This window comes from Monodelphis domestica, chromosome 5 (genome assembly GCF_027887165.1).
Source record: "Monodelphis domestica isolate mMonDom1 chromosome 5, mMonDom1.pri, whole genome shotgun sequence".
NCBI lineage: Eukaryota > Metazoa > Chordata > Mammalia > Didelphimorphia > Didelphidae > Monodelphis > Monodelphis domestica.
In genome coordinates, this window is record NC_077231.1 from 279,586,451 (window position 1) to 279,601,836 (window position 15,386).

At 35.3% G+C, this 15,386-nt stretch overlaps 1 protein-coding gene across 9 annotated transcripts in view; it reads left to right on the plus strand.

The window, feature by feature from the left end:
- The window catches only part of MYRIP (myosin VIIA and Rab interacting protein), a 448,499-nt gene that overhangs the window by 34,161 nt on the left and 398,952 nt on the right, over nt 1–15,386 (plus strand). For all 9 annotated transcript variants that reach the window (XM_007505045.3, XM_056800212.1, XM_056800214.1 and 6 more), the window contains exon 2: nt 7,098–7,244. In XM_007505045.3, coding sequence (XP_007505107.2) covers nt 7,135–7,244 — 110 coding nt within the window. In that variant the 5' untranslated portion in view covers nt 7,098–7,134. The remainder of the gene's footprint in view (nt 1–7,097; nt 7,245–15,386) is intronic.

Genomic DNA, 15,386 nt, shown 5'->3' on the forward strand with positions numbered 1-15,386 from the left:
TCTAAAGAACAAAACCATGAGGAAAATGGGTGGAAGTGATAGGAAAACAGATTTTGGTACACTGTAAAGGAAGAACTTTCTAACAAGGGCTGTTGGAAAATAGAACAAGTTGTCTCATAAAGGAGTAAGCACTCTGTCCTTGGAGACATTCTATCATGGGAGGATGATCATCTGTTAGGGGCATCATAGTAGAGATTTTTGTAATGAGTGCGAAGTTAGAGACTTAGAACTGTAAATAACAGAGGTCACTCAGTCTATTGTTTCATAAACTCATCTGGGTACCTCAGGAAAAGTTGTTGCTTTTTCTACACTTTTGGACCAAAAGGATTATCACTTCAAGGAGTAAAAATTCTACCATTTCAATACCAGAAGTATATGGTATGAAAGAAAAGATTAGCAAGTCTCTAATTTTATAAGTTTTCTTAAGAGAAAAATTATTCCCTGGCTTTTTTTCCCTTTCAAAATAATATAGAAATGAATGTGAACATGGGAAAAAACACTTTCCCATGTATTATCATTTGATTCTCACAATAATCTTGTGAGATAGTCATTGAAGGGGCTTTTGTTCCCAATTTATAGATGAAGAAATAGGTTCAACAAGTTTGCTACTTGCCCAAAGTCACCAGGCAGGTATGTGGGGAAACCATGAGCAGGACTTATAATTCTACTTGATGTGGATAACCAGTTCTTGATAAATATTAAATGGAAGAACTATAAGCGCTATTACAATATCCACCAATTCAGTTCACCAAACATTTACTTAGCATTTAGTGCTAAGGATTTGAATAAAAATAAAAAATGAAAAGAAGTTTTAAAAAATAGTCTTTTTCCTCAAGGAGTTAATATTTGGGAGCACTCTAATAATTACAGCACAAGCTGGACCTCATCTATATCTAAAGTCTAGTTTTCCTTTTTTGGTCAGAACATTCCATTATGGCTTCTTACAAGGAGTAATAAGGCTTTGGGGATTTCACCTAGTTACTTGAGGCCTCAGTGAGAGTGCAACACAGACATCACAGGAAACATAGTGTGGATTGGAACCCAAGGTGAATATTGGATTTGAAGTTAGGAAGATTTAAATTTTCATCCCAGCTCTTTCTCTTCCTATCAATGAGCCCACATGGTCCTCAGTAAGTGGCTTTGCCTTTCTGGCCTCAGGTTCTTCATCTGTAAAATGGGTATTGGACTAAATGTTTGATAAAGTGCCTTCCAATTCAATATTTTATACCTGTACTGACTGAGCTAAGAAAAAGAAAATCCCTAAATGAAAAGTGGTACATTAATATTATCCATATAATTTGCTGACATTCTTTAAACTGTGGGCTAGCAAACCCATCTGAATTGCATCACACTACAATATACAACAGCATTTTTATTCATAATAAATATAACTAAGTACTGATCTACTTAATTCTTAGCAGGAATTCTCATTCAGCCTCTGGTTTTGTCCCATCAGAGAATTATTTACTGATTAAAGATTTTAGTTGACATTTTCTTTATAAAGAATTCCACTTGAGCATAATAATGTATATTCATAGAATTTGACATGATTCTATTCTTAATGCTAGCATAGAATAATGTTTGATAATCAGGAATGATGATCATTGAGGACCAAACTATATATGTTTTTAAAAACTTAATGCTATGTGTTTTGAAGAGGAAATTTTACCCACTGGTGCAGATGGCAGAATAATAGTTGCTTCAAGATCATTAGCAGTTGCTGACATAAGTGCCTAAGATGCTAAATTTATCTTTGCTTTCAGAAATAAGCCAACAAATATGAAATCAAATGGTATCTTAATGAATAAAGCCAATGACACAGAAGATTGGACAAGAAAGCATTAGTCAAGTATTTGATTTTTCTCCATTTTTGACTATTCTGCTGCTTCTTAGCAATCCCACTATTGGCCCCTAGGTATAGAAAGAGGAGGTAAGAGACAACTCTGGGTCAATTTTGCCCATTAGAAACAACTCTGGAACTTGAAACAACTGAATGGCATTAGATTTGGAGATACACGTTTGAATCTCAATATTTTGTATTATCCTGACTGACTCATGTTATCAAAGAAAATCAAAAGTGGCAGGATTTTTATCTATTTCCCAATTGCCTTGAGTCCTGTTGAATTTGTTACCTATAAAGTGAAAACAATTCATGACCATAAACATTTGATATGTGTCTGAGTTTTATAAGCCCCACTATTAACTGATGAATGCTCATAAAAGTTTTATATTTCCAAAAGAACTATATAAAGGTTTATTAATAACCTTAACATCTTCTGTTTAAATTACTTGAAAGACCATTTCAATTGTGCCTGCTTTGGTGGTGAAGTATGTTTCTATCATCACAGATTGCAATATATGATTTGTTTACTTTGTCTGGATGCATTAGGACAAGGTAGGATTAGCCTTTCCTATGAGTGGAGTTTGCTACTGTCTATCGGTTGATATGACCTCAGGGACAAGGAAAGCTAGACTTCTCCCTCAAACTCTTCTTCATCTCTGGGGTCATGTCCAAAGTTCCAGAGTGAAAGGGCTATTTTTAAAGGGACATATAGACTGCTCATTTTGATAATTTTTCTTACATATATCCTTGAGATTAGATATCATACAATTATTTAAATAAAGAGAAGTTTTAGGACACAAACAGTAGGGATTAGTCATAAACAGACTTTTCTTTAATCCTCAACATGATTGCAGTAGCTAGGTGCACGATGGATAGAGCATTGGGCTTAGAATCAGAAAGATTAATCTTCATGAGTTCAAATCTGACCTTTTAACTGTGTGTCTCTGAGTAACTTGCCTAACCTTCTTTGTCTCAGTTTCTCATCTGTAAAATTATCTGGAGAAGGAAATAGTAAACACTTGTGTCTTTGTCACAAAAATTCCAAATGGGGTCATGAAGATTTGGACATTATTGAAACAACTGAACAACCACAAGGTGATTAGCTCAAGATGATTAGAACTCTGTCCTGATGACATAAGGGGACATGAAATTCTGTAAACTGGGTATCAGTTGATGAGGAAGACTTGGAAGGGACATGGTGAATGATACATCTTTTGTGAGAAGCTGCAGAAGTATTGATTTGATTTCAGTTCTCAAGAGATGAATTTGGGTGGCAGTTTGGGGAGTTCCAAAGCTGAATAGATTAAATACCCAGCCCCCAGGGTGTGATTTTTGGAGGTTTGGTACTCTGTAGGGTTCAGCAACAAGATATATAACACAGAATGGCTGGAGTGGATTCCACCAGTTTAATTTAGTATGTCATGTTTCTCTTCATTTACTTACTCACCAATCAGGAGAACTTGACTGGAGGATGGACATTTCGAAATGAGTGAATTAAGTTCCTCAGAGCATGTATGATATCTGGAGACCCAGTGGTCTAGAATGTAATAGTTGGGTGAATGCTAAGAAAACAACTGAAGCAAACACTTGGATGGGACACTGATCATGTAGTGACTCCTTGAAGGAACTATTAGAAGTTGCTTTTCCCTCTTTTTTGTCATCCATTCATTCTTTAACCTGTTTCAGAATGACTTTTAACCCTAATACTCTACATAAACTGTTAACTCAAAATGACTATTGCAAAGGATAAAGTCAATGAATTTTTAATTGATAACCCTTCCTTGAACTATGTGAAGCATTCAGCACTAAGTGTCACCCCTCCCTTTCCTCAGTATTAGCTTATCTGACCTGCTTTCCTGATTCTCTTTCCTTTCATTGATCCATTCATCTTCCATCTCAATGTGTGGGTGTTATCAAGGCTTGGTCTAAAGCCTTCATCTCCCTACCTTGTTTCCCCTGGTAATCTCATGTATTCTCATAGATTTCGTTTTATCACTTTTATGAAGAGGACCCTAAAATCTATAAATTTAGACAAAATCTATCACCCACCCAAACTTCTATGTCATAAACTTATTCTTAGATATCTCTACCTGGAAATCACAGATCCAGTTCAAAATCAACATATCCCAAACTTATCTTCCCTCTTGTTACTTATGGCACCACTATCCCCCATGGGATGACTTGACACTATCTTTAATTATTCTCTCTTCTTTATCCCTCATGCATAACTAGTTGCCAAGTCTTCTCAATTTTACCTCTATGACATTTCTCATGATTTCTCCTATCCACTCATGATGATACTTAGTTGAGTTCTTCATCTGTTGCCTAGACTAGTGGATCACAAACTTTTCATCTTTGAGAATAAGGGAAGGGAATAAGCATTTATTAAATGCCTACCCTGTACCAGATCCTTTGCTAAGCACTTTATAGGCTTTATCTCATTTGTTCTCATTTGCTATTTGGATCACTTTAAAAACTTAACAATTATTGAGGACCCCAAGGAACTTTTGTTTATGTGGATCAGATCTATCAAAATTTATTGTATTAGAAATTAAAACAGAAAATGTTAAAACATGCAGTAATTAATTTAAATGACAATAGTCCTATTATGAATCATAAATGACATATTTTCATGAATATAGCTATATTTAAAAAAATACTGAGAAAAGACAGTCTTACATATTGTTCCAGATTTCTTTATTATATGGCTTCAGAAAAGACAAATTGCTTCTTATATCTTCTTCTACATAAAATCTGTTGCATTGTGTTATTTTGGCTAAAGTATCTGAAGAAAAACTGACCTTATAGAAATAACTAATTGGATAAAAAAAGAGAAAAATTTTAATTAACAAATACCATTTTAATATCATCATAAAAATAGCTTTGACCTCTTAGATTCCCCAAAAGGGTCTAAGGGTTACCTATGACCACGTTTTGAGAACTGCTAGTCTAGACTATTGTGTTAGCATACTAATTTTTCTCTTTTACTTTAGGCCTTCTCATTCCTAATCCATTCTTAACATTATAGGTGTTTGTTTATATATATATATATATATATATATATATATATATATATATATATATATATATATATATATATATATGTATATATATATACATATATACATACATACATACATACATATATGTGTAAAAACACACATACCTTTATACACACACGCATATAATATATACATATATAGATATTTGAATAGGTCACTCTCTTTTTCAAAAATTCTTCAGGCTTTCCCCAGTGTTCTTAAACTAAAATACAAACTCTTCAACCTGGCTTCTAGACTCTTGGTAATTATGTTCTTTCCTAGTTTTCCAGCTGTGTATTACCTTATTCTTCTTATTCCTATAAGTCCAGACAAATTGAACTACTAGTTCTCTTAACTCAATATCTTATTTTCCATCTCCATGCATTCATGTAGTCTTTTCTCTCTGACAGAAATATGCCCTATCATAACTCTCCTTTTCAGAATTCTTCAAAGTTCAACATAGGTACCATTTTGATTTCATTGTCGGAGAAGGTCCTAGGAACCAATATTGGTTGGTGAACACCTATAGAAAGAACACAAGAAAGAGAAGTCATGCCAGGATCTAGCATCATTCAGTCAAGAACAGGCCATATTAACTTGGATTTATTTCCTTTTGTCAATAGGATGCCTAAACTAGTTGGTGAGAGGAATTCTATGAATAGATTTTAACTAGATTTTAGCCAAGGTTTTTTTTTTTAATAAAATATCTCATACTATTTTTCTGAAGATGGAGAAGAATGGATACAGTCAATATAATCAGTGGATTTAGAACTGTTTGGATGACTGAATTCAAAGGCTACTTAGTAATGGTTCAATTTCACTGGAGTGGCAAATATCTAATGGAATACCCCAAGGTATTTGTTAAATATTTTGTTAAACATTTTTAATCAGTAGATGGATAAAGATACAGATTTTACACTCATATGATTTGATGATGCCACAAAGCTGAAAGGGATGGCTAAAATATCAAATGAGAAAGTCAGAATCTAAAAGGGTATAATATATATATGTATATATATATATATATATTAGTTCTAATGAGTGTGGAATACTTCAATAGGAGTATGTCAAAAGAGCATACTTTAGTGGTTTTCTTATATTTGTCAAGTACCCCAAAACCTGAATCTTCAAGATAATATATGGAAACCAAAAGCAACTTGAATGAGATAACTAGGGTAATGTTTATGGCAAATGAGATAATTGACTAGGGTAAATCCATTGTGAAAACTCCCCCCTCCAACTTGTTGACTTTTCTATTGAAAAATAGAGCCCAAACTCAAATTGCCTTTATTTCTAAAATTTGTTTCAACTGAAATTTTACTAAATGCTCCTGTGCCAGGAAAATTTAATATAATGGCTTCATTTATGCTTCTAGCAATCTTTTATAATGTGATTTGATGATATATGCCCTGATACACATTTTAGGTGTGAAATAAACAATGCTTGAATTTTCTGAACTTAACTTCTACCAGAGAAATGATCAACTTCTAAAAGAACCTAGAGAATTTCATTCTGTCTTGCCAAACTTCCACATATAGAAATACTTTCAAAGATCCATTGGATATTTATAGCAGATTATAATATTATTTCACCTTAAGACACAACAATTCTGTCTTTAAATTATATAGCTTGATGTAGACAAGGGTCAATCTAATTTCAGAAAAACAGATTGCCTTTGGAGGAGATGCATAGAAGTCTTAAGAAACAAAATAGGACTATTTTATCATACAGTTTTTTTTTTTTTGTAATTGCCATTGAATCCAGAAATATTGGTTCACCTAAAGTCTCCACTTCTATCCTAGCCCAATAGGAATGAGCTATAGATTTGCCTTTGATATATATTCACTATGTGAAAATGAGCAAGTTGTCTAACCTCTCAATGTTCTAGGCAACTTTTAGATCTGTATCAGTAGGAGACATTTCCACATTGAGAATTCCTTATCCTGGATCCTCCATCCCAAAATTAAGACATGACTCAGAAGTACTCAATATATTTGCTGAGTATGACAATGGAAGGAATGTGTGTGTGTGTGTGTGTGTGTGTGTGTGTGTGTGTGTATGAATGAAAGTATGCATGTGTAAGAATAATAATAATCCTTAGAAATATACATACATAAATGATTTAAAAATGTACTGACCCTCTTCAATTTTCTTGTCACTTAGATTTCAATTTGCATATATAGTACCTTTACTGTCTTTATTTTTTGTTTTAGGCCTTTTTAACTGTTGATATTCACAACTAAACAAAGCATGGGGAGGAAACTAGACCTTTCCAGTTTGACAGATGATGAAACCGAACATGTTCTTCAGGTAGTTCAGCGAGATTTCAATCTTCGTAAGAAAGAAGAAGAACGACTAAGGTAAGATAATTTTATTATTTATATTTCTAATTGTGAGCCATATATAGATGAGGCAAACAGGCTTCACAACATTTTCTACCGACAAAACCAAAGAATTAATATTGTTATGTCACATTGGCAAATATTGACATTTATTTAGGGGTCAATCATTACCATTTAGCTCCAGGGTTATAATGTGTGTATACAGAGGTATGTACATATTGACTTTATAGCTAGCGTTTTATTGGTGCCTTGCTTCCTGAGAACAGCTAATGAGTTCAAAAATTATACAACTTGTGTCACAGATGGTGACTTTGAACTTGGTACCAACTTTTATTTTTTCCATTGTTAAATTCATTTATCAGGTAGTTATTGAGAACAAATACAGAGCAATTTAAAAGCCAGCATATAAGCAAGGACATGATGAAATGGTACAGACTGTGCACATGAATAATGGGAGTAATACTCCATTAGAATGTTGTGCTAGGGGAAAAAAAAAAACTATTTGCCAAGAGAATACTGCAAAAAATGGTACTATGCATAGGATGCCAGAACTAAAAGAAAACTTCCAAAGAAGTTCCAAGATGATTTATTCTTCCTCCTTCCTTGTTTTACAGGTTGAGGAAACTGAGGTCATAAAGAGGTTAGATCATTTAATCATAAAAGATGATAGTAGGATTGTAGATTTATATCTAGAAGGTAATTCTGAGGTGGCCTAACACCCCTCATTTTATGGATAAGGAAACTGAGGCCAAGAAAAAGTAAGCAACTGAACTAGTAGGTATTGGGGTTAACACTAGAAACAAGATCTCTTGCTTCCTGCTTTACTATTCCTTCAATTCTATCATGCTCACAGAGAATATTGTTAAAAATTGTTGACTCAACAATTCTGGATAAACATTGGCAACTTAAATATACATAGAGGGGCAGGTGGGTGGCTCAGTGGATTGAGAGCTAGGCCTAGAGACAGGAGGTCCTAGTTTCAAATCTGCCCTCAGACACTTCCCAGCTATGTGACCCTGGGCAAGTCACTTGACCCCTATTGCCTAGCCCTTACCACTCTTCTGCCTTGGAACCAACACACAGTATTGATTCCAAGATGGAAGGTAAGAGTTTTAAAAAAATATATAGAAATCTTGGATGTTCTGGAAGAAATGTAAAGGTTCTGGATGAATGGATTTCATGAAACAAGATCATTTTCCTTATCAGGAAATAGCCACCAAAAAGTTCTTCTTGAAAAGTATTGTACATACTTTGTGACCCTTTTTGGTCCCTATGGGATTTTAACTAAAACCACTGAAAATACATATTTTTGCTGAAGATATGGTTTAAAAGATGAGATCAATGACGAGACACTGTGCAAAATGACAAAAAGCTTCAAAACTAAGAGGATGAGGGACCTTCATGCTCAGGGTGTATCATCATATTTGAACATTAAGTACTTTCATTCTCAATTTCTTCACTCATAAAAGGGAAACCCTAATAACAGTGGCACCTTCCTCAGAAGCCCCTGGTGTGGCTCTAATGATATAATATATACAAAGCACTTTGAAAACTTTAATGTGCCATCTAATTGTCACTATTTGGATTTATATATTCTAAAGTATTATTATTTGCATCTGGGTGTGAATATGCCCGTGTCCAAATTGGGTTGAGTTAGAATTAGAATTAAAACACAGATGAAAAGTAAATATCTCGGTAATAATATGAATTACTTCTCCTTTCTGTGACTCAGTTTTCTTATTTGAAAAATGTTAGGATGGGCCTAAATGCACTTTATTTGATTTTCTAGTTTTGATAGTCTATTTTCCTATAATTTGTCATTATAAAATTTTTTAAATTATTTTAATAGTTTCGGTTTGTTTTGACAAATTCAAGTGCCTAACTGCTATATTGGTTGCCTGATCAAGTATGAACTGGAAATGGGCACAGGTCCATTAGTCGTGCTATTGATGGGCAGTTGATTTTCTTTTTAGTTTCTCGTAATCATATAGAAGTTGCTACTGGCTTCAATCACTTTTCCATATTTCAAGACTGTTGTTAGTTTCAGTGTTCACAGAGGTGTGTTTCCAGAAACTGTGTGGAGTAGCTCACTGGTGTCCCATGACAACACTGGAAGTAGAAATCAACCAACCAATCTCTCTCTCTCTCTCTCTCTCTCTCTCTCTCTCTCTCTCTCTCTCTCTCTCTCTCTCTCTCTCTCTCTCTCTCTCTCTCTCTCTCCCTCCCTCCCTCCCTCCCTCCCTCCCTCCCTCCCTCCCTCCCTCCATCCTTCCGTCTCTGTCTGTTTGTCTGTGTCTCTGTCTGTCTCTCCCCATGTCCTATGTTTCACATATCTCTATCTGCCCCAAATCTTATATATCTTTATCTATCTGTGACATGGATCATATCTGATCATTCCTCCTTCTCTACTGCCTCCTCTGCAAAGACCTCTACATCAGAAGGTTGGGGAAATAAGAGTAGGATGAGAGTCAAACACCATCCTGTTTATTCTATTTATTTTTTTCTTTTTCTTAACCCTTATCTTTCATCTTAAAATCAATACTGTGTATTGGTTCCAAAGAGAAGAGTGATAAGGGCTAAGCAATTGGGGCTAAATGACTTGCCCAGGGTCATACAGCCAGGACATGTCTGAGGCCAAATTTGAGTGAGGATCTCCTATTTCTAAAACTGACTCTTTATCCACTTAGCTAACTAGCCACCCCATCTTGCTTATTTTCATCTAGTGAACTCTGACTTTTGGGTGCATGGGCTGATACAGTCATTAGAATGGCATGTGTGGTAGGACTAGGATCAATTGACAAGCACCTCCTATGTTTTGAGGCAGTGTGAGTGCTTTACTTTTGTCTTGTGGAACCACTATCACTGCTTTCCACTCACATCTTATGGACCTGGTCTTTACACACCATCCACAACTTCCTGGAAATTGAAATTTGTGTAAATCAAGAAGAGTGGGGGCAAGGAGTCATGTTTCATACCCCTGATCTGCAGTTGGTGTCTTGATTGCCTCCTGGCTAAATGCTTAATATGTGTTGGGGATTTCCTGAAGATGTGGCACAATAGATTTATAGCTTGTGTTGGGTGGGGAAATCTTTAAAGTTAATGAAAATGCCATTGTCACTGGAGTTGAAATGAGATATGTATCACCTTTCTTGTCTGAATGCTTGAGCCTCTTGCATACCAATGCAGGAGTGATTCCATCACTTAGCTCAAAGGAAGCTGCCAAGAAAACAAAAGGGATGTTTAGCCACAGCTTGTTTAAGAGAGGATGGGGTACTAAATACAGCTGCATCTTCAGTCTGAGCTTTGCTATTTAGAATTATGTCAGCAAAATGATCTCATAGGCATACCTTGTCTCTGTCCAGAATATTTGATCTCATCTTCAAAAGGCAAGGAAAATTTTGGCTCCAGGAATTACCTTTTTTTCTTTCCATTGCTTTAATAAGTTAATTCTATTTATGAGGCAAAAGAAGGTTTCTTTGAGCAATATTCCCTCAGTCAGTCATGCATATCTAAACTCTATACCTCTCAAGAATGTTTCGAGGATTTAATAAGATTTCAGGATTATAGATTCACAGTTGTACCTCAAAGTCCACCAAAATCACTTAGTTTGACAGATGAGGAAATTGAGGCTCAAAGGAGGAAAATGATTTGTCCAGGATCATACCTATTATAAGCTTCAAAAACAATGCCCTTTTCATTGTTCTAAAATTACTTAGTATTAATGTATCTTTGCATCCCTCTAAAGTTGTCCATTATTATTAATTTATATAAGTTGCTATGAGGGATTTGAAAATAAAAAAGCTGAACCTTTGATAATTAAAAAAAGAAATGCATCTTCTACTTATACTAAGTAGTTCCAGAATTATGAGTTGGCAGACAGCCAGACCTTTCTTGTACCATGTTGCTCTATGTCTCCTTCTCATATTGTTCTATAGTTTGGTTTAAAACCTGTATTTCTTTGCGGGCCAACCTTTTACATCTATTGTTGGCCCAGTAAAGCATACCGATACCTCTAAGGTCCAGTGGATAGATGATCATTTAAGTAAAGTGCTTTGTAAATCTTTGAGTACTACATAAATGTTTATCATCATCATCATTTTCCCAATTCTTACTCTAGAATCAAGTCCCTTTTCTATTTCAAGACCTCACACAGGACCTATCCCTGCAGATGTGGGTGGTAAGCCCCCCAAAACAAGATATCATTTCTATTATAATTCATAGTGATCACCATGGAGAGAATACCAGCATATTTCTAACTTCTTCCTGAAAACCCTACATTTCACTGCTTTATGACCAATACAAACAACATATGTACTACAAACTATATTTTTTAAAACCTCACCTTCCATTTTAGAATCAACACTATGTATTGGTTCCCAGGCAGAAGAGCAGTAAGGGCTAGGCAGTGACATTAAGTGACTTTCCCTGGGTCATATAATTAGGAAGTATCTTGGGCCACATTTGAACCCAGGTCCTCTAAGCCTGCCTCTCAAACCACTGAGTCGCTGAGCTGTCCTTGCAAGTGATTGCTAAGGAAGTTTTGAATATTTGTTCCATTTCTCTTCAGTCATGGGGGTCAGTGACAAATGAATGACTCAGGAGAGAGCATGCTTTTCTGTCATTTGAGGGATACTCTGTGTGCCTGGCAGTGAACAAAGCAGGTACATCATAGACAGCATTGTTTCTTCTTCATGAGAGGTTCTGTGGTTCCGGGAATAGACTCTTCCCATATGAAAACAGTCATCATTGAGTCCTCTTTGGCCACAGCTCAGGAAAAATACTGAGATGCTGTAGAATAGAGCACCTGAGAAGCTATTAGGAGAGTGTAGGAAGAGGAAATCCAGATAGTGAAGAAAAGGTAGATTCTGAATCTAAACTATTCAAATACTCCATCTGACACAGGGCTTCAGGGTGAAATTTGGGAAGGTGAGAATGGTCTTCAAGGCAATGATAACTGACAACACTTGGCCCAGAAACCAGAGAATTAGGATGAGATAAACAATAATGACAACAATCTCTGCTTCTGTGCTTTTAGTCATTGCCTTTTCTTTCTACCATTCCTTGTTACTTATCACACATTGCATAGTCAATTCTCAGAACTTCCCAGGGTTAAGCAGCCATCTTCTCTATTTTTATACCAATTTATTTAGGCAAAACAAATAAGAATGTAGTTTATGAATGAATCACAGGTCCTCAGGTTGTAGATAGTGATCAAAAAATTATAATGGGGTTGGAGTTTCATCAACATTAAAAAAGCAGGGGGAAATATTTGCATCACTGTCCCTCTAGATATGAGTAGGAATGCCATATGAAATTCACACCAAGACAAATTTCAAGTCAGCATGAAGGAGAAAAACACCTATTTTTCCTAATGATTGGAGTTCTCCCTAAGATGATCTGACTACTTGGGGTGGGAAGTGGATTTCTCCTTCACTACCCAGAGGCATCCAAGTAAAGATTGAGTGGCTACTTGTCATGTTTATTGTAGAAGAGATCATTCAGAAAGTGTTAGAAGTGTCTCTCACCTTAGGCACCTCATGATTCTCTAAAAGTCTTTAATAACTTAATGAGTTATTATTATGTCACTTCCTTAAGTATTTCCCTACTGACAAAATGAAAGTCTTATACAGATGCAACCCTAATAGAGTCTAGCATTTCCTCTGGCTTTAAGCCTATGATCCTATTAAATACCAAGTGGATTTGTGGCTGGTTAGCTCAATTGGCACATAATATTAGCCTTACAAAAATAGGCTTCTTATTTACAGCCAGAATTGTGGGTTCAATTCCCATAAGTCAATCTATGAATCATCAGGCATTAATCTTTTTTTTTCTCTTGAGTTCTCATTTTACTTTATCTTTAATTTTTTTCTTTTTTCAAAGATATTTTATTTTTCCAATAATTTGTAATACTAATTTTTGACCCATGTTTTCTGAAATTATAAGATCCAAATTGTCTCTGAATTTGATCTGAGTTACCTACTATGTATTATCATGCAAAACATACTTCCACAGTGGTCATTGTTGTAAGAGGATACTCATATAAAACCAAACCCCCCAAATAAAATAATAAATAAACTAAAGTGAAAAATCATATGCTTTGATCTGGATCTGACTCCAACAGTTCTGTCTCTGGAGGTGGACAGCATTCTTGGCATAAGTCCCTCAGAACTGTCCTATATTATTGTACTGATGAGAGTAACTAAGTGTTTCACATTAACAAACATTTATAAAGCACATACTGTATGCTAGTCACTGTGCAGTAAGGATACAAAGAAATAAAAATGTAATAATCCTTGCCATCAAGGAATTTATTTACTACTGAGGGTATAATGTGCCAGTATGTATACTCAAACTATATAGAAGACAAGTAGGTGGTAAGTTTGTGATGCAGTGAGGGAGAACCATTTGTAACTGGAAAGAATCAGAGAAGGTTTCATCTAGAAGAGAGAGTGATCCTAGACAAGTCACTTAACCCCCCCAATGCCTAGCCCTTACTACTCCTGCCTTGGAACCAATACAAGGTATTGGTTCTAAGATGGAAGGTAAGGACTTAAAAAGAAAAAGAATGATGGAAAGGTAAGTTGGAACCATATTGAGAAGAGCTTTAAATGCCAAACATGATACTTTTTTATTTTCCCAGATGCAATAGGGAGCTACAGGAGTTTATTGAATTGAGGCCTGATTGATCTTTTCCACTGCTACAGCCTGGTATTGCACCAGTGTGTTCATTTGGCATTGTTGAGTGGGACTGTTTGGACGGTGGTAGCCAAATCTCTTTTATGTCAAATGTTAACTGGGGTCCCCATCAGCATGAATGTCCCTTTCCTGCCAAAAGTACCCTAAAGACTTAAGGAAGGTATCTTTTTGATTGATTATCCATGGCTGGTGTGCTTGGTTGTTATATGGCTTCCAGTCACCACGACCATTAAGTATTTCCTGAAATGTCAATCTGCTAATTGGATAGACTAATCCTTGCTAATGTGAGGGGGCCAAAGATTTTCCCTCTGCATGTCAGACCATAAATATATGTTTTTGAAGTGGCCTTCTATAGAAGATTCTTCTGCCAAGTCAAATAAGCCACCCTAAGAATGGAAATTTCAGGGAATATGGGAGAAGGGATTCCATAAAAATATTCTAGGAAAGCTATTATGTGGTACATTGAGTTTTAACATCTCTCATATTGCTTTAAAAAAGTAGCACCTATTTTGCTAGTGCATATGTGATCCAACAATCATCATTTATTGGTTTTTTTTTTTTAAACCGTATCTTTGCTCTTAGAATCAGCACTCTGTATTAGTTCCAAGACAGAAGAGTGGTAAGGGCTAGGCAATGTGGGTTAAATGACCTGCCCAGGGTCATTCAGTTAGAAAATATCTAAGACAAGATTTGCACTTAATATCTCCTGCCTCTAGACCTGGCTTTCAGTCTATTGAACCACCTAGCTTTCCCCACAAGTAATCATTTATTAAATGTATACTATGTGCCTGTTACTGTGCTAAGTGCTAGAAATACCAAAAAAGGTAAAAGACAATACCTGCTCTCAAAGAACTCATAGTCTAATGGGAAGACAACATGAAACCAACCATATACAAATACGATGGGCAGGTTCAATTGTAGACAATCAATGTCCTCATCTTCTGAACCAAAGACATTATTACATTAATCATTATCAAATTAGCAATATTCCATCAACATTAAAGACCATATATAGAGGATAGAGTAAAGGATCATAGAATTAGAACTGGAATGAATTTGGGGGGCTATCTAGTCTAACATTTTCCTCTACCTTCATTTTATTGATGAGGAACTTGAGACTCAGAGAAGAACTGACTTAATCAGTCATATGGGTAGAAAATTGTGAAACTGGAGCCCTGGGACTCCAAATTAAATTCTTTCTCCCTTTTTTTCATTGCATTCTACTTTTTGCAGACATATCTCCTTGTTTTTCCAGCATTTCTTTTTCTATTATAAAATGGCTTTTGATATTCTAGTTCTAGTGGCTATAAAAAAGATAAAAACAATAATGTATTTTATATTAAGATGACAAAGACCCTCAGCCTTCAGATGTGAAAAGGAAGTATGGGATTCCTGAGTTTGCTCTTTATTTCTATCATCTCAGTATTTTTTTTTCCTTATGTATCATAAACAAGATGTGCAAGT